An 18,541-nucleotide genomic window follows, 5' to 3' on the forward strand; every position below is an offset into this window, starting at 1 on the left:
TCAGTGTGGCCCTGGGCAGCCTGATCTAGTTGGAGGTTTCCCTGCTGAGTGCAGGGGGTTGGACAAGGTGACCTCTGAGGGTGTGTCCCCAACCCACTGCAATCTGTCACTCTGCAGCCTTTTTCTTACACTGAATTTGTTTGGGGTAAGTGTTTAAAAAGTGTGACTGAGGAGAGCCTTAGGTGAGGAGAGATTTTCTAATTACCCCAAAAGCTCTGATTTATTATGCATGAGTCATAGAACGGTTTGGGTTGGAAGGGACCTCCAAAGGTCATCCAGTCCTACCCCCTGCAGTCAGCAGGAACATCCTCAACTAGCTCAGAGCCTTGTCCAGCCTGACCCTGACTATCTCCAGGGATGGGACCTCAGCTGCTTCCCTGAGCAACGGGTTGCAGTGTTCCAGCACACTCTTAGTGCAGAACTTGTTCCTAACATCCAATCTAAATCTCTTATTTCAAACCATTGCTTTCAGTAAACCACTTCCTTGATTAAGTGATTATATGACAGCAGGACTTAGAAATAAGAACAGCTAACAGAAAATGTTACAGCCTGAGCTTAATTAATAAAGAAGCAAAGCTTGGGGCTGGGGGAAAGGGGGGAGCAATAGAGGGACAACAAAATAAATCAGCTGTAGATAAAGGTCTTCAGCTGCTTCTGTCACCTCCAGAGCTACAGCACAGTAGCTGAATGTCTAAGGCCGCTGACAAGCTGTTCTCGTTAAAGAAAACTCAGTCCTAGCAGTAATGTAAAAGGTTTTTTTCTTGGCTGAAATGGGTAAAAAGCTAATGCCCAAATGAGGCCAAAACAAGAGGAAATGTCAGTTCTGTGTTTGAAAGAGCAGAATGTGGTCACAAAAGAATGATGAAGCACTTTGCAGCCCATTAGCAATTACGGAGAAGCCTCCTCAGAACAAACACTTCTGCATGTGCAGGCACAGAGGCCCAGGAGCACGCTGCTGGGGTGCCCTGCTGGGGTGCCCTGCTGGGGAGCAAGGCGCTGCTCAAGGCCTGGGGAGGTGGAGGGAGTGGTGCGGGAGCAGGAGAAGAGCACAGCACCGAGGCTGCCTTCCTGCAGGGGCTGTTGTGCAATGTCCCCTGCCCTCGGTGGGGGATGCAGAAGGGCTGGCTGCTGAGATGCAGGGTGTGCTGATGACAGGTTGAGGACATTTATAAAAAGCCTGGGTGGCCAGATGACGTCAGGGATTAGTCTGACAGGCCATGAAGCAGCTCCAATGAGAAGCCAGTGAGGGAGGAGGGCAGACAGCAGGAAGGTGGGGGGGGGATGGATTTCTGCATGGATTTCTGGAGGGATGAGGAACTGACAGACAAACTCAGTACCATTTCTGATACACAGAATTAATGCAGACTCTCAAAAGAGTAAATAGCTCAGTAATAAAAAGGCCAAGAGACAGTGAAAGCTGGTTTCTTAAACAGGCAAACCATAGGTGCTGGTGTTGTACAGATTCACAGATTGCATTGGGACCCTCAAAGGTCATCTGCACTCAGCAGGGAAACCTCCAACTACATCAGGCTGCCCAGGGCCACACTGAGACTGATCTTGAATGTTTCCAGAGACAGGGCCTCAACCACATCCCTGGGCAGCCTGCTCCAGTATTTCATCACTCATTGTGAAGAACTTCTTCCTGATATCCAACCAAAATCTGCCCTGCTCCAGTTTCAAACCATAACCCCTTGTCCTATCACTCCAAGCCCTTCTGAACAGTCCCTCTGCAGCCTTCTTGCAGGTCTCCTTCAGGCACTGAAATGCAGCCCTAAGGTCTCCCTGGAGCCTTCTCTTCTCCAGGCTGACCAACCCCAGCTCCCTCAACCTGTCCTCATAGCAGAGGTGCTCCAAACCTCTTATCATCTTTGTGGCCCTTCTCTGAACCTCCTCCATCAGGTCCATCTCTCTCTTGTGTTGAGGGCTCTAGAGCTGGACACAGCACTACACATGAGGTCTCACCAGAGCAGAGCAGAGAGGCTTCTCCATCTCAGGCCACACTGCTTTTGATGCAGCCCAGGTTGCCATTGGCCTTCTGTGCTGCAAGTGCCCATTGCTGGCTCATGTCAGCTCCTCATCCAGCAGCACTCCCAGGTCCTTTTCTGCAGGGCTGCTCTCAGTCTCATCATCCCCCAGCCTGTATGGATACCAACATGTTGTGGGATATTTTTGTCCTATTTTATGTCTAGGTTTCTTTCTCAGCTGCTCCCTTGTTTTTAAGGCAACCATCAATCCTAATCCAGCCTTCATCTGTCATAAAGGGCATCTAAAAATCTCTGCCTTACTTGGAGGTGCCATCATTTGCAAGCATGAGAAATTCTCCACAGCGCAGAATATTCTTCAGCATCCCCTGCCCAAAGTCTCCCAGGACAATGTAGTTTTCATTTTCACTGAAAGCAGCACAAAACACACCACCATGTTTTGTCTAGAGGTTCAGGAATGTCTAAGACACCCTTCCATGCCCTGAGCAAGCTGTGTGTCAGAGCTCTGGAGTCAATGTGACTTGCAGCACAGCTTCCAACAGCACTTCACAACGGCTCTTGCTACAGCACCTTTACCAAAGGGCTCAGAATGGTGAACTTAGGTGGTCTACCCCACGTGGTTGTGCACATTAAAGTATCAATTAACCACATTCCTTCCTCCTCTTGAGAATTTCTAGTTCCCCTTGAACCTTCTCCAGATGCAGTCTGCAGTCAAAGCTGAAAATGCTGCCTCTCCCCATCTGTTGTGATATTGGCTCAGCTGGAGCATGATGCCTTTTGGTGACATCATTGCCATGGAATCATTTCTGCTGGAAAACACCTCCAAGATCATCCAGTCCAACCATTTTCTAACTTGACCAACTCTGGTGCTAAACCATGTCGCTCAGCACCACATCTCTGCCTCTTTAAACACCTCCAGGCACGGGAATGCAACCACCTCCACGGGGAGCCTGTGCCAGTGTTCTCTTAGTGCCTTTCCAGCTTTTACAGCTGCTCTCCATGCTATGAAATCTAGATCCTGCTCTGCCAGAGGGCCTACAGCATCTCCCCCTTGTTCCCATCCCAAGAAAAAAAATGGCCAAATCATTTAGAAGAAATCACACCTGCAGCACCTCTCACAGACTTGTAGATCCACTGGAAGGTTTCCAGTGGTGACTGGGTTTCCCTAAAGCTGTCTGCAGCCCATCCAGTTCTCCACAGTGTCTTAATATTGCTCCCAGCATTATCACCATGCCTAGAAGCTTGTCAGATGTTTTCAAGAGTCTGTCCAGGTGCATTTCCAAGGAGACAGCACTCCAACACTTTCTGCATTACTTCTGACCTCTCCTCTTGAAAGGTTTCTTACCTGTAACCAGAGTGTTTGATCATCACATGCAAGTTCTGGGACAGTGTGCCACAGGGACCTGAGACAGCAATAACCATATATATAAGAGCAGCATGGCCTCCTCATGAGCAAACACAGCTTTAGGAGCAGAGCCACAAGGCTTAGGAAAGTCCATCTCCCAACTCTAATCTATAAACCAGAATAACTTTCTCTGCAGCTTTGATCTCTCCTACCTCTTGGCTGAGAAACAGAATAACAAGCAGCTTACAAAGAAATCAAAGTTGCTGCAGCCAAGCAGCTCAGGAATTGCCATTTCCTAATCCAGCAGCAGCGCCCCAGCTGGAGGTTTCCTCTGCTGCTAACTTCTGCTGCCTCAGCTCCCCACCAGCTCTGCCCAGCCAGCTCAGCCCACATGGAGGCAGCAGCACATGCTTTAACACGTCTTGCAGACACAGGCCCTCACCCTGCCCACACAGCCACCACCTGTGCTGCAGAGTGCAGATGTGCTGCAGCTCAAGCGTGCAGCAGCGTTAGCTGCCTAAGCCAAACCCACAGAGGCCGACTCCTGCATCCCTCACACCTTACCCAACCTTGGAGATGATTCAAAACCTCTCCTGCCATCTACTTTCTCTCCCTTCTGGACCTTTAGTGAGAAGCATTTTTCTCCAGAGATTCACCTGCCTTGGCTGTGCAACCTGAGTCCACTGCTTTGTGGGTGAGCCTCTCAGCAGGCTGCTCAACCTTTCCTGCCGCCCTGGTGGGGCCCAGCCTCCTGCCACTGCACAACATGCAGCAGCCAGCTGGGGAAATGCTGCAAGAGAGGGTGGGACTGGGGAACCCCTGCTGCAGTTATGCCAAGGCTGGATGTGGGACTGGGGGCAGGCAAGAAGGTGCTCTGGGATGAGCTGGTGTGGCAGAAGAGACCAGGTGCTGTGGGAGGAAGGTCCACAAGTCATGAGCCACATTCAGCTTCATTTCCAGTCTCTCAGTCTCAGCATCAATGATACCCCAGGTTAAGAACAAGGTAGCTCACGCAGCACTGATGCTACACATGGCCCATCATGGAGCAGTGGCTCCCAAAGCAGGGATCTCACTACTGTCCCATCTGCCAGTCCCATCCGACATACTCAATGCACAGGAGTGCCCTGGGGGAGACCCCCACTGATGTAGGCTTTGGGGTCCAGTAGAGGACACCCCAGAGCCTGAAGCCAGGCGATGGCTGCAGCAGCAGAGGGAGAGCCCACACCCAGCAAAGCTGTAGAAAAGGAAACTGTCCTGTTTAATGTCCCCTCGCCCCATGACACAGACCCGGGCATGCCGCTGGCGTGCGGGCAAAGCACAGTGCACAGTGAGGGGCACGTGGGGTGCCCAGCACAGCACAGGCACCAGTCAGGCCCCTGGACAGAAGCAAGGCAAAAGAGAGCACCAGGCTCAGTCCAGTTGGCACCAGTGTGAGGTCCAGTTTGCAGGGAGGTACATCTGTCATGTGGCTCCGTGTGGTGCAGGGAGGGCAGCAGGCAAGTGCACCAGGATAGAGGCCAGAGGAGGTGGGTCTCGGAGGGCTGGGGACAGCTCCTGGAGAGCGCTGCCACAGCAGGTTTGGAGCCTCCCTGCCTGAACTGTGGTTTAACCAAAGCAGGGGAAGGGCACAGAGGAGGGGCTGGAGTGCGAGCAGCCCAGGCAAGGGCGCCCAGGTCTGTCTAGCATTTGCAAGGTATCCTGGCGGTGAGAGCCTGCCAGGTACCCCACAGCAGCAACCAGCCTGGGCAGCAGGTGTTTACCAGTGGCTCCACATCCCTCACAGTCTCTCCCAGGCATGGCTCAGGCACCCCTGTGCCAGGAAAGGGGTCGGAGGGAGTTGTGCCTTCCCTCATTATCTGATGGAAGCGTCGCTGGGGGGGTCGCGGTCGGACTCTTCGCTCTCCTCATTCGGGGCTGAGTCACTGTTGGAGGCTGGGGTGAAGGCAGGAGACTTCCTGCAGAGGAGAGTAAAGGGCAGCAGTCACAGAACTGCCCAGGGAGAGGGACAGGACCCAGTTCAGTGTGGGCAGAGGACACCAGAGCAAGGAGGAGAGAAGATGCAGTGTCTGTCTCACTCCTCTGGGGCATGCATGGGTCTGGGGAAACCCTTGGGTTCTGAGAAGGGTGTCCCAGAAGATACCAGGTGAGAGGTCCAAAGCATGAAGGAGGACTGGGGGAGATGTGATAGGAGCCTGCTTGGAGCAAGACCCTACCAAATGAAAGCCCAAAGGTCCCCAGCCTGGAGGCACCCTGGCTCCACAAGCCTGTGGGGACCTATACAATATCCCTTCACAGGAGCATTGGGAGTGCCTGGCTTCCCCTGTCGAAACGGACCCCTGTGTGCAGCCCACCTTCTTCAGAGAGGATGGCACAACCTGTGTGGAGGCTTGTGGTAGTTTTAGGCTGTGCCTAGAACATTTTCCCACACGTCTTGAACAGAAAGTAGTGGAATGTAAATCAATTGCTATTGGATGTAAAAGGGAAAGTAATGGTAGGTTCCAAATAATCCCCCTGGTCTGATCACAGACTCAGCCAGGCTGGAAGAGACCTCCAAGACCAAGTCCAACCGATCACCCAACCCTATCTAATCAACCAGACCATGGCACTAAGTGCTTCATCCAACCTTTTCTTAAACACCCCCAGGGACCTCAACCCCACCACCTCCCAGGGCAGCCCACTCCAATGGGCAATCTCTCTTTCTGTGAAGAACTTCTGTCTAAGATCAAGCCTAAACTTCCCCCTGCACAGCTTGAGACTGTGTCCTCTTGCTCTGCTGCTGGTTGCCTGAAAAAAAGAGATGAACAGATTGGTAAACTAACTCTTTTTCTGTTTAGTTTCTAGCAGATACTAGCTTCTGGCTCTCTGCTGGCTTGTTGACCTTGGCTGCATTGCTTTGGCATGGCTAAGTACTACTAAGCTCTCTCTCTGCTTTTCTCCTCTTTTGTCGTGGGTACAGGGTAGGAAGGGAGCAGGGAAGGGGAAGCTGTTGGTAGCTCCCTGGTTTTGTCCAGGGGGGATTCTTGTGTTGTTTATCATTCTAAACACCTGTAAATATTGTGTGTTTTGTACATATTCATTGCATTCCATATTTTAGCTTGTAGTTTTGCTTGTAAATACAGCTCCATTGGCTTTCAACTGGCAATTGTATGTTGGGGGTAATTTCAACCCACCACAAGGCTGGTCACCCAAGAGCCCCTGGGCACAGCACACCAGGGCAGGGCAGCAGTCCCTGTGCTTCAGCTCCCACTCCTCACCAGCTTGGCTCCAGTCCTTGCCCAGGGCAGGGGTGCCAGCCCTGCTGCTGCAGCTCACCTGTCCCCAGACTGGGTGATAAGGCGCCGGCAGGTCTCCATCTGCACGTCCAGGCCCCGCTTCATGCTGCACATCTCCATGTACTCATGCAGGTGCCGGTTCATGTCGTTCTTGGCTGTGGCCAGCTCCAGCTGCACAAGGCACAACAGCAGAGATGAGCCCAGAGCGCTGCCTGCGGCAGGGCAGGGGTCACGGCCAGACCCACATAGGCAGCAGGTCAAGGGAGGCGATTCTCCCCCTCTACTCTGCTCTGGTGAGACCCAACCCGGAGTACTGTGTCCAGTTCTGGAGCCCCTAGTACAGGAACGATCTGGAGGTGCTGGAATGTGTCCAGAGAAGGCCTCAAGGATCAGCAGAGGGCTGTAAGCTCCTCTCCTATGAGGACAGACTGAGGCATTTGGGGCTATTCAGTCTGGAGAAGGGAAGGCTCCAAGGAAACCTTATTGTGACCTTCTAGTATGTGAAGGGGGCCTACAAGAAAGCTGGGGAGGGACTTTTTAGGGTGTCAGCTAGTGATAGAACTAGGGGGAATGGAACAGAAATAGAAATGGGTAGATTTAGATTGGATGTTAGGAAGAAGTGGTGAGACACTGGAACAAGTTGCCCAGGGAGGTGGTAGAAGCCCCAGCCCTGGAGGGTTTTAAAGGCCAGGCTGGATGTGGCTCTGAGGTGCCCATGTCAGGGGGGTTGGAACTGGATGATCCTTGAGGTCCCTTCCAACCCTAACAATTCTATGATTTCACCCCTTTTTGTGCCATGTCCTCCCCACTTTCTCCCCCTCTCACCTCTATTTGGTCAATGGTTTCCTGGTACTCCTTCTCGCGGCTCTTGAACAGCGATTCCGTGTCCTTTATCACCTTCTCCAGGCTGTCATCCTGCTGTTGGGGAGAGCAGGCAGCATGTTTAGAGGCCAGGAGAAGGAACCAAAGGCAAGAGAGAGAGAAATCAGAGGAAGAGCTTGCAGCAATGGGGAAAGAGGAAGAAATGTCAGTGGTGTAGCATAAATAAGGCACGAGTCAGTCTGGTCAGCATGAGGCAGAGGCCCAGGGCTGTTCACACTGGGCAGTGAGCACCCAGTCAGTCTTGCCAGCACAGGGCAGAGGCCCAGGGCTGTTCACACTGAGCAGTGAGCACATCAGCCTAGAGCAAGCCCAGCAATGCAGAGGAGTTTTGGAGGACATAGACCATTCCCTGTGTGACACATCTTCAGGGGATCACTGAGCACTGAAGATGCAAGATAGTGAGGGCTTTGGCCAAACATTGAGACCTCTGTTCAAGCAGTGCTGCTGGAGAGCCTAAGCAAGGGACCAACCCAGCCAGAGGACATCTTTTCTGGCAGGGCTGTGGCTCTCCCCACGTGTGGGCCATGTCCTCAGCTATAGGTCTCCAGTCTGTCCAATAAGGAGACCCTTGCAAGGATGCAGTAACACATTCATGTAGTGAAGATGGGGTGTGGAGGGGAGGCATCTGTGCAGGCCTGCAAGGGATGAAGAGGCTGAAGTCTGGTCTTCAAGAGAGCACCTTCCCAGGCTCACGCAGGACCAAGTGTGCCAACCCAGGGCTGGATCCTGGAGGGGACCTGACACCACTGTTACCTCCCCCTGCACCTCTGCAGCTGCAATGGCGTATCCAGAGAAGTCCTCCCAGAGAAGCAGTGTTTCCTCTGTCTCCTCCCATGTGAGGCTGTCACAGTCATCCTCAAAGTCATATTCTCTCCTGGGGACAAGGAAACAGGACGTCAGCACCCAGCAGGAAAACCCCAGAAGGCAGGGGGCTGTGTTGTGAGCAAAAGCCTTGCCTCCACTCACAAGCAGGACTGCAGTTCTTGGAGATCTGGCCAGGGTGAGCTCAAGTGTGCCCAAACCCAAGTGAATGAAGGAAGGAGCTGGCTCTATGCTCAAGAGCCCTGGAAAACGTAGGCAAGGACTCCCAAAAGGCAGAAAGGGGGGGGGGGGGGCAAGAGAAGGGGAGCTGGAGCAGCTTCCACCCACAGCACAGCTGGACTCAGGTCTCTTGAGGGCTCAGAACCACCACAGCACAGAGCACAGGGTGCAGATGCCCCCCAGCAGCAGCTGCCATCTCAGCCTCCCCAGGGAAGCGGAGCCCCCAGCTCGCCCCTCGCCCGCCCCATCCCTGGCAGCAGCAGGGAGCTTAGCCTTGCGGAGCAGAGGCGTGGAGCAGCCACACTCACAGCTGGTTCAGCATCCTCTGCATTTCCTCATTGATACTCATGGCTGTGGTCTCGTCCTCCTCCTCCTCCTCGGGCCTGCGGGAGGCATCGCTCTCCGACAGGGAGGTGTCGTCGTCGCTGACCTGCTTGCGCTCCCGCTTCCGCCCCCCCGCCGCGGGCACCTTAACAGGAGACAAGTGCAGAGACTACAGAAAACGAGGCCGGGTCCAAGGTGGGGAGCAGGCAGTTGGGAGGAGATGGAGGGGAAAGGAATGGCAGAGGGACAGAAAGGCAGGGGAAAGAGAGAAAGAGAGAAAGAACAACAGAAAGGAAAGAAGAAAAGCGAGAGAGAGAAAGAGAGAGAGAAAGCTCGTTATGGTCAGGTTGAAGATGGTGCCATGGATAAAACATGGGGTTAGCATTCTCTGAAATAAAAACTAAGCAACTCAGGATGCAATCTATGAGTCTGATGAGAAAAACAAAATCAAAACCAAGCCAAAAACCAATGAGGTTTTACTGCAGAAAATCTCAAAACACCCAACCACCCCAGTCCTGAGACGGGGAAACACAGTGACAGAAAGAGGAACAAAGGAGACAGGATCTGAGCAAGGTGAAACATGTCCATCTGTAAAGTCCCATTTATTAACTGAAAGGTCAAACTGTGCACACTCTCCAAACTGAATGGAACTAACCAGCTGCTTCTGCAGGGACAAAGAGAGTGAGACAGAAAGGCAGCAACATTCAGAAAGAGAAAAGAGACAGAGACAGCGAAGAGAGACAGAGAGAAGATGATGGAGAGGGGAAGGGGAAGGAGAGAGATGGAGTTAGAGACAGACACTCAAGCATCTCATCTCCCTCCTGTAGCTGCTCCCCTACCACTGCAGGGTCCCCGGGCCCAACACAACAGGTCAGTGAGAGGTTGAGGGGACTCTCAACGTTCAAAGCAACACATGGAGCTTTCCACCTCCTCTCCCTACCCTTTTGTCTGGTCCTTCTGAGAGACAGAGAGCGAGGGACCACAAAGAGAGAGGGTAAGGGTGACCAAGCGTCTCCCCTGGCAGGGGGATATGGTGCTGTCTCTTCTACCTCTTTTGGGACCTCTCCTCCCCAGAGCTGGCAGCTGAGGCTGGAGCAGCAGCAGGTGCTCCTCACCTGAAACATCTTGATCATGTCCTCACAGTTGCGCTGCTGCGCCACGTCGCAGAGCTTGGCAGTGATGTCGATGCGCCGGCAGATGTCCATGTCCACCTTCATGGCTTTCTCCTGGATCTTGGTGTCCAGCTCTGTGATGTTCTGAATCCATGGCACCACAGGAGGGGGGTAAAGCAGGAAGGTTAGGCAAGGAAGGGGCAGTCAGAGCACCCACATCCTGCCCTGTGCCACTGGACCGCATCTGTATCCCCACCTTGATTACTGCAGCCTGGGCCAACCCTGCCAGGCCACCTCTGTGCTTGGGTATACTCCACCAAGGAACTGCTTTTCTATGTGGCCTCACCACTCAGGAAAGACAATGCAGCCAGGTCAAAGAAGGGTTAGGGACTCACATTGCTCATCAGTCCCTTGAAGACAACAAGCTCTGCCTTGAGCTGCTCCACCTTCATGGCCAGCTCCTCCTGGCAGGCTTCGGCCTCCTGAGCTTCCTGGGGCGGGCAGAGGGAGATGTACAAATCAACACCAGTGAGGGGCAGCTGGGGTGCAGGGGACGGGGTGGACAGAGATGCTCACCTCCTGCAGCTCAGTCACGCGGTCCTGCAGCTGGACACGCACTGTGTACTCCTCTTCCCATCTAGGGAAACAAACCTGCTGGTCAAACCCCACCAGCCGCCCTTCCCAGCTGCCAAACAGAGAGGAAGGAGTGGCAGCTGCTCCCCCCAGAGCCATCTGAGAGGGAGTGATGACAGTGCTAGGGTGGGAGGGAGAGCGTGTCCAGGAATGCATCACTGCTTGTTTCCTGACCAGGGCAGCTGCCAAACACCCATCAGCCCCTTGGGCACAAACCCTGCTGGACCCTGCTCTGCACTGTCCCTGACATGGGCTGCCAACAGCTGCCTGCTCCACAGCAGGGGGAGCTGGGGACACTAGCCACAGACTCCAGGCAGCAGCTGAGCTGTGTGCCCTGCCGTGCTGGGGCTTGCCTGTGGCTCAAAGCACCCCACTGGCCTCTCCCTCTGCCCCACACCCCCTGACCATGGGTCACATTAGTTCAGGTCCAGGCTTGCAGCTCTTGCAGAGCTGCCCCCACCACATCTGTGACCACAGAGGTGCATCTGCAGTGCTGCAGTTCAGGCTGTCCACAAGCACAAACCCCAGCCCATTTCACAGCATGAGTGGCCATGAGGGGCTGCTCTCCTGCCTATCCTGAGGCAAAGGGCTGCCCTGCACTGGGCCACACCACCCAGGCAGGGACCCAGTCTGCTTGGCTCTACTGCCATGGATGAGGTTGAAGTGAAGAACGTTCTCTTATCCTACAGGAAGCAGGATGGATTGTCTCAGCTGGTGCCAGGCTAGCCAGTGGGTACTGTACCAAGCTCCACAGCTTTGCAGAAGGCTGAGCTGCAAGGTGCCCAGCCTTGCTGTACAAACACCATCATTATTATATTTCACTGCATGAGATCATCATCTTGGGCCACACTGCAGTGTTGGCCCAGTCCACAGTCTGCTGGGAGGCCACCAGGCTGCTCTGTTCAATGATTATGCTATAGAGCAAGCTGGCTGACACGGTGCTGTGGTGCAGCACCAGGCAGGGCTGCTTCAGTCTTACCTGGCTCTTCTGGGAGTCATATTTCTCCCAGAAGTGGCACTTCTCTGGGAAAGCAACCAGAGCTGGGCCCTGCTTGGTGCATGATCTCCTTGCAAACACCAACACAGGCACTGCAGCCCTGCATGAGGGCATGAGAAACCTCTCATAGATTGTTGGATTCATAGAAGGGTTCAGGTTGGAAGGGACATTGCAGATCATAGAATCAATAAGGTTGGAAAAGACCGCAGAGATCATCAAGTCCAACCTGTCACCCAACACCTCATGACTACTAAACCATGGCACCAAGTGCCACATCCAATCCCTTTCTGAACAGCTCCAGGGACAGTGACTCCACCACCTCCCTGGGCAGCACATTCCAATGGCCAATTACTCTTTCTGTGAAGAACTTTCTCCTCACCTCCAGCCTAAACCTCCCCTGGTGCAGTATGAGATCATCCATTTCCATGCCATGGGCAGGGACATCTTCCCTGCCCAGGTTGCTCAAGGCCAGCCTGGCCTTGAACACCTCCAGGGAGGGGGCATCCACAACCTCCCTGGGCAACCTGTTCCAGTGTCTCACCACCCTCACTGCAAAGAATTTCCTCCTCATCTCCAGTCTCAATTTCCCCTCCTCAAGCTTCAATCCATTTTTTTCTTGTCCTGTCACTACAAGCCCTTGTAAAAAGGCTGCTGGAAGGCTGCTCTGAGGTCTCCCTGGAGCATTCTCTTCTCCAGGCTGAACAGCCCCAACTCTCAGCCTGTCCCTATGGGGAGGTTCTCCAGCCCTCTAATCATCTTTGTGGCCTCCTCTGGACCTGCTGCAACAGCTCCATGTCCCTCTTATGCTTAGGGCACCAGAACTGGAGGCAGTGCTGCAGGTGGGGTCTCAGCAGAGCAGAGGGGCAGAATCCCCTCCCTGTGCTGCTGCTCTCCCTGCTTTGGATGCAGCCCAGCACACAGCTGCCTTCTGGGCTGCCAGTGACCATTGCTGGCTCCTGGGGAGTTTGTCACCAACTGACAGCCCCAAGTCCTTCTCCTCAAGGCTGCTCTTGAACCACTCCTCCTCCAGCCTGGATTTGTGCTTGGGATTGTCCTGACTTAGGTGCAGGAACTTGCACTTGGCTTTGTTGAACTTGATGAGGTTGGCTTGGCCCCACCTCTCCAGCCTGTCCAAGTCCCTCTGGATGGATCCCACCACACGGCTTGGTGTCATCTGCAGACTTGCTGAGGCTGCCTCAACCCCACTGTCCATGTCACTGACCAAGCTATTAAACAGCAGAATTTCTCTTACAAGTTTAGAAAATAAATCCTAAGTTCTAGGAGAGCAGAAAGGGTATGAAAAGCCCTCACAGTTGTTATCTTGGGGTCAGGACAAGCTGACAAGGTGGGAGAAATCCTGGCTTAATGAATTTCTGAGCTCTTTGGGCTGGCAATGCTGCTCCTTGCTCAAACAAGGGCAAAGTCTGCAGTCCTTGTGTTGGTGGTGGCTCCACACTGCAACTCCAGAAGGGGAGTCAAAGGGGGCTCCCAACCCTTTGGGGGAAGAGGGAGATGACTGACAGGACAAGGGGCAATGGGAGCAAGCTGGAGCAGAGGAGGTTCCACAAGAACTTAAGGAGAAACTTCTTCACTGTGAGGGTGCCAGAGGGTGCCCTGGAGCAGGCTGCCCAGAGAGGTTGTGGAGTCTCCTCCTCTGGAGACATTCCAAACCCACCTGGATACATTCCTGTGTGACCTACTCTAGGTGTTCCTGCTCTGGCAGGAGGGTTGGACTGGATGGTCTTTGGAGGTCTCCTCCAACCCCTAACATTCTGTGATGAAGAGAAGGAAAGAGAAAGTGAAAGGATAGAATCACCCCTATATAGCAGCTGTTCAAACAAAGCCTCCCTCCCCAGGGAGAAAAACATCTTCCACCTTAAGAAAATACTGTCAGCATCTTTCCTGGTATGACATTTCCCCTCCTGCTCAGTCCCCACCTCCCTCCAGGTCCCCACAGACTTACTGGGGAAGTGAAGCAAAGCTGCAGATCCCTGGAAGAATTCATTTCACACCAATGCTCCGGAGAACAGAGCTCAGTGCACAAAGCCACCCATTTAAAGGTGGGCTGCTGACAGCAATCCACCCTACCAGTGAGGAATCTGCATGCCCCATCCATCCTGAACCTCTCTGCCCTCGCCTGGCTCCCTCTTCCCTGCTCCCTCTCCTGCAATGCACCACTCCTAATAATAACAACCTGCCTACAGCACGGCTCCCGCAGCCCGGCACGGCCGCTGCCAAGTCACTGCTGGCTGCAAGCAAGGATGGGACACAGCCCCATGGCCCCTAGCACATGCCAAGGGGGGACATGCATCCCTCCCACACCATCACAAGGCAGCAATCTGCCAAAGGAGTAGGGAGCAAGCAAGGGCAAAAAGGTCCCAGCAGCACTCCCAGAGCTGGAGTGGCGACAAGATGCAGCGCTGTCCCCACAGCTCCACCCTGACCCCCCTCCCCAAGGTGTGACCCCTCAGGAAGTTCATAGAATCATAGAGGTGTTTTGCTTGGAAAAGACCTTGAAGGTCATTGACTCAAACCATTCTCCAACTGACCAGGCCTGGTGCTAAACCATGGCCCTCAGCACCACAGCTCTGCCTCTATTAAACACCTCCAGGCATGGGGATTCAAACACCTCCCTGGGCAGCCTGTGCCAGGCTTTGAGAACCCTTTCAGTTGAGAAGTTTCTTCTAATACCCAACCTAAACCTCCCCTGCTGCAAGGTGAGGCCATTTCCTCCCATTCTATCCCTTGTTATTGGGGAGAAGAGATCAACCCCCACCTGGCTCCAGCCTCCTTTCAGAGAGTTACAGAGAGCCAGAAGGTCTTCCTTCAGCCTCCTTTTCTCCCATCTAAATGATCCCAGTTCCCTTGGCCACTCCTCACCAGACCTGTTCTCCAGACCCTTCACCAGCTTCTCTGAACCACTCCAGCACCTCAATGTCCACCTTGTAGTGAGGGCTGTAAAACTCAAAGTACAGGGGTACAACCCCTGCCCTGCTCCTGCTGGCCACACCATTGCTGACCCAGGCCAGGATGCTGGTGGCCTCCTTGGCCTCCTGGGCACACCTTCAGCCAGCTGTTGACCAGCACCCCCAGGTCTTTCTCTACTGGGCAGTTTCCAGCCACTCTGCCACAAGCCTGGAGCATTCATGGGGTTGCTGTGACCCACATGCAAGACCCAGCCCTTAACCTTGCTGCATTTCATCCCATTGCCCTTGGCCTGTCAATCCAGCCTGGCCATGTCCTTCTGCAAAGCCTTCCTACCCTCAAGCAGTTCACTTAGCAAAACAACCCTCTGCCCCCCATCTTTAAAAGTCCTCCTCACTGCAAGAGGCACAAGCTGCCCTACTCTTTGCACATTGGTGCTGTGGGGCACCCTTTGGGCCACTCAGACCTTGAAGCTGTTTGTTCCCTTCTCTTGCCATACTGAACCACGTTTGAACATCACCTTAATGGTGAACGCCTTGTAGCCTGGTGCACCTCCTTGAAGGGCAGTTGCAACAGAAGGCCTTCTTGCAGCCTTTCAATATAAAAAGGAGGCTTATAAGAAAGATGGAGAGAGACTTTTGTACCCCCTGTAGTGACAGGGCAAAGGAGCAAAGGGGTTTTAAGAGTTTTAAACTGAATGAGGGTAGATTTAGATGGGATATAAGGAAGCAGCTTTCTATGAGGAGGGTGGTGAAATACTGAAGCAGGTTGCCCAGAGAAGTTGTAGGTGCCCCACCCCTGGAAGTCTTCAAGGTCAGGCCTTTGAGCAACATGATCTAACTAAATCCCATGGCAGAGGGTGTATAGATGATCCTTAAAGGTCCCTTCCAACTCAAACCATTCTGTGCCTCTAAAATGCTGTGCCATAACTCTACTCACCCTATACCTCCAGCATGCCCTTGCAGCATCTAAAATAAAAACTACATGGGAATACAGATGGAGCAGACAGCACCAGCCTCCTGGAAGCCTTTCTCCTGCTGCTGCATCCCTTCTCATCTCTCCCTCTTGACCCCACATCCCTGCTAGATCCCACACTTGAATTCCAGGCCTTGCATATCTGAAGAGAAGCTCCTCCTGCTGCATCATTTTGAGTGCACAGTGGCAACACTGCCTTGCACAAAGCGCAAGCTCAAGCACCCAAGACATGGGTCAGAGCGCCAGGAAGCCTACGGACCGTTAAGACAATCTCTTCCCTCTGCCACTAGGCAGGTAGCAGAGGTATGACACTGGTGACACTACACTGTTGCCATGGCAGGTCAGAGCTCACCATGGAAGAAAGGTCTCCACTCCCAGGGAATCACAGTGTCAGCCCACAGTACAGGGAAGGGCTTGGAAATGGGATCCCTCTATTCCATTCCCCTGCTTGGGACCTGGCTGCACCCATTAAAGCTCCCAGTGCTGGAAGAGGTCTGGGGGTGGGGTCAGCTCTCCCCCAGCTCCTGGTAACACAGTCCAAAAATAGATCCCACCACCAACATTGGCCTGCAGCAGCTCGTGGTGCCCTCCCGTCTGCCCGCAGCGTCCCAGCTCCCTCCGTCTCCCCCCTCGCAGCCTTCCCCGAAGCCAGAGTGGGGCAACCCCGAGAAGCTCTTGTTTCTCCCAAAGTTTCACCAGCCCTGACAAACACAGCTTGGGCCCCTCTGGTTTTGAACAGATGAGGTTTGATTCCTTTGGGTCAAAAAGGTCGTTCCAGCTCTGATCTGAAATCCAAGCCAAGGACAGCTGCCCACCCCTAGAGAAGGAGCCTGACCCCCAGCTTAATAATGAAAGGCCTAAGGTGCAGGCAACAGTCAGTGGGAAAGAAGAGATGACAACTCTTCTGTATGCCTTGCTTGGTGCCTTTGGAATATCCACCAGCTAATTCTGCTCAGCCAAAGCCTTATAAAGCCAAAAACATCAGGTGAAAGCTTAGCTCCCCAGCCTTGGTCTTGGCACTAAAAATCATGGCTTTATAGAGCACAGGTCAGTGCATGGCTCTGGTAGGTAGAGCACACCACTTTGTTCCTGTAGGTACCTAGCAGTTACTTTCTAATTGCTTCTAAAGCATCATAAAGTAACCTTCCTTCAAAACAAACAAAAAAAGTAAATCCTAGTGTCAGTCACCAGTGACAGCCTCACCCAGTCCCCACACCCTGACCCACAGCCTGATGTCATCCCACACATGGATCTGGCAGCAGCCTTGGAAACTGGCTTGAAACAAAAGCACCACCAGCACGATGCAAGAGAGCAGCACCCAGCCTGTGAATGGGAAAGAAGAAGTGGCCAAGAGATCTGCTTGGCCTTCTGCTTCGCCCTACACCCAGACACGTGCCAAGCTGCAGCTGCTTTGGGTCTGGAGGGAAGCCTCAGAGCAGGGTGCTCCACGCATGGCTTGCCACCGCTGAGGCACCGGCTGGGAGAGCACTGGGGAAGGGCCTGGAGGAGCCAGCTGCCCTGTTGAGGGGCTTCTTGGCACCTTTCTTACGTGTCCTGAACACTCTCCTCCTCCCAGCTGCCCCTTCCAAGCCTAACTCACTGGCTGCTGCACACCTTCCTCACCTACTTGCTGACCTCTCCTCCTTCCCGAACGTTTTCAGATCCCCTCCCCTTTAAACTGCCAGTCCCTGGAGTCACGTTATTTCTTCCCTGCTTGGAAAACCATTTCTGCCTCTTGCGCTGAGCTGGTAAGACGGGAAAAGGCGCAGGGAGCATGCCGAGAGGATTCAAACACCAAGAGGCCAAGCGAGGAGACCCAGGCACAGCGAACGCTCTCGGGGGTCCTCGGTTTTGCCGAACAGGCTCACCTCATGCTGCCTAGAGACCGCACGCTCAGGGAATCAGGACAGGGCTGTCTCTTCCCCTCCCCTGCCCGCCGCTCCCACAACAGCATCCCCAGGTAGAGCCCTGCAGCCTCCCCGGTGCTGGTCGTGGTCTCCCGCGGCCCCCTTGCTCTCGCTGGCCCCTTCTCACCTGCGCTTGTACTCGTCGCGCTCCCTCTTCACCTTGGCCAGGACGTTGTATAGGGCACGGATCTCCGGGGTGATGGTGTCGATCTGCACACCCACCCCGTCCGGGTGGACCCAGGAGACCCCCGGCCCCTGCACCAGGGTGGTTTCCGGCCCCGGCCCCAACCGTCGGGCTTGCGAGAAGGACCAGATGGTGCCGGGCATGAAGCGGGAGCCGGCCGAGAAAGGAGGAAGCGTTTGGCCGGGGGCCCCGGGGCGGCAGCCGGGGGTACCCAGCGCCCGGCCCGGCCCCAGTCCCAGCCCCAGGGTGCGGATGGGGCCGACGAATCCGGTCTGCACCGCCTGGTCACGGCGCGGGGGTCCACGGCCCCGGCTCCCCTCCTCCAGTGCCTGCTGCAGCTGCTTCTCCAGCTGCCGGTTGCGCCGTTCCAACTCGTGGACCTTCGCCAGGAAGCAGCGGAACCGCAGGTTCAGCGTCTTCAGGACGCTGATGTTGGAGCCCAGGTCGTTGCGGAGGGCCATGGCGGGCGGCGGCGGGAAGGGGCTGGCGGGCGGCGGGGCGCCCAGCTCCCCCGCCAGGGTCTCGGCGGGACGCGGGGTGGGTGACGGCGGCAGCTCGGAGCCCGGCAGCCCCTGCTGCTCCTGCGGCAGGAGGAAGAGGTTGGGGCCGAAGAGCGGGTTCATGGCGGCAGCGGGACGGGGAGTGAGATGGAGGGGGGAGCCGAGGCCACCGGCGCCAATCAGGGGCCCAGCGGAGGCGGGATGCGCCTGAAGGCGGGGTGGGGGTGGGGGGGACGGGACACGACACTGGGGGATGACTGCACCCGGCCGGCCCCGGAGGCGGGGGTGCGGCTTCCGCTGCGGCGGGGATGCGGCGCTGGCGGCGGCGAGGGGGCCGGCGAGCTGCTCCCCAGCCCGGCCCCGCTGGCCGGCTCCGGGCGGAGCGAGCAGAGGAGGGGACAAGGCGGAAGCCGCCCCTCCCTCACCCGGCCCCTCGGTCGGGGGGGCGTGGAAGAGCGGCTC

At 54.9% G+C, this 18,541-nt stretch overlaps 1 protein-coding gene across 6 annotated transcripts; it reads right to left on the reverse strand.

Annotated features, from left to right (window-relative positions):
* Positions 1-4,564: 4,564 nt before the first annotated feature.
* IFFO1 (intermediate filament family orphan 1) lies at positions 4,565-18,406 on the reverse strand. 6 transcript variants are annotated; one of them, XM_068141998.1, is made up of 9 exons: positions 17,523-18,406; positions 10,535-10,595; positions 10,354-10,449; positions 9,962-10,102; positions 8,831-8,991; positions 8,235-8,355; positions 7,425-7,517; positions 6,640-6,770; positions 4,565-5,282 (listed from the first exon to the last, which is right to left on the reverse strand). In XM_068141998.1, exons 1-9 carry the CDS (start codon positions 18,200-18,202, stop codon positions 5,180-5,182), a joined length of 1,587 nt encoding a protein of 528 aa, XP_067998099.1. In that variant the 5' UTR covers positions 18,203-18,406; the 3' UTR covers positions 4,565-5,179. The 6 variants fall into 6 exon arrangements, with proteins under 6 accessions (XP_067998099.1, XP_067998098.1, XP_067998097.1 ...); XM_068141997.1 differs by having other exon boundaries at positions 8,831-9,015; XM_068141996.1 differs by having other exon boundaries at positions 5,190-6,111.
* Positions 18,407-18,541: the final 135 nt, after the last annotated feature.

Source organism: Melanerpes formicivorus, unplaced genomic scaffold, assembly GCF_026170545.1.
Source record: "Melanerpes formicivorus ecotype bairdi unplaced genomic scaffold, bMelFor1.0.p_v2 SCAF_8, whole genome shotgun sequence".
Lineage (NCBI taxonomy): Eukaryota > Metazoa > Chordata > Aves > Piciformes > Picidae > Melanerpes > Melanerpes formicivorus.

What these genes read in the sequence shown, in the direction of transcription:
- IFFO1 (XM_068141992.1), bottom strand. Translation starts at nt 18,202, where the DNA reads ATGAACCCGCTCTTCGGCCCCAACCTCTTCCTCCTGCCGCAGGAGCAG. An exon ending in TCAAGGGACTGATGAGCAAT is followed by an intron (nt 10,103 to 10,353) that starts GTGAGTCCCTAA and finishes CCATGGATTCAG; the next exon opens with AACATCACAGAGCTGGACAC. An exon ending in ATCACCCAGTCTGGGGACAG is followed by an intron (nt 6,112 to 6,639) that starts GTGAGCTGCAGC and finishes TCTTTTTTTCAG; the next exon opens with GCAACCAGCAGCAGAGCAAG.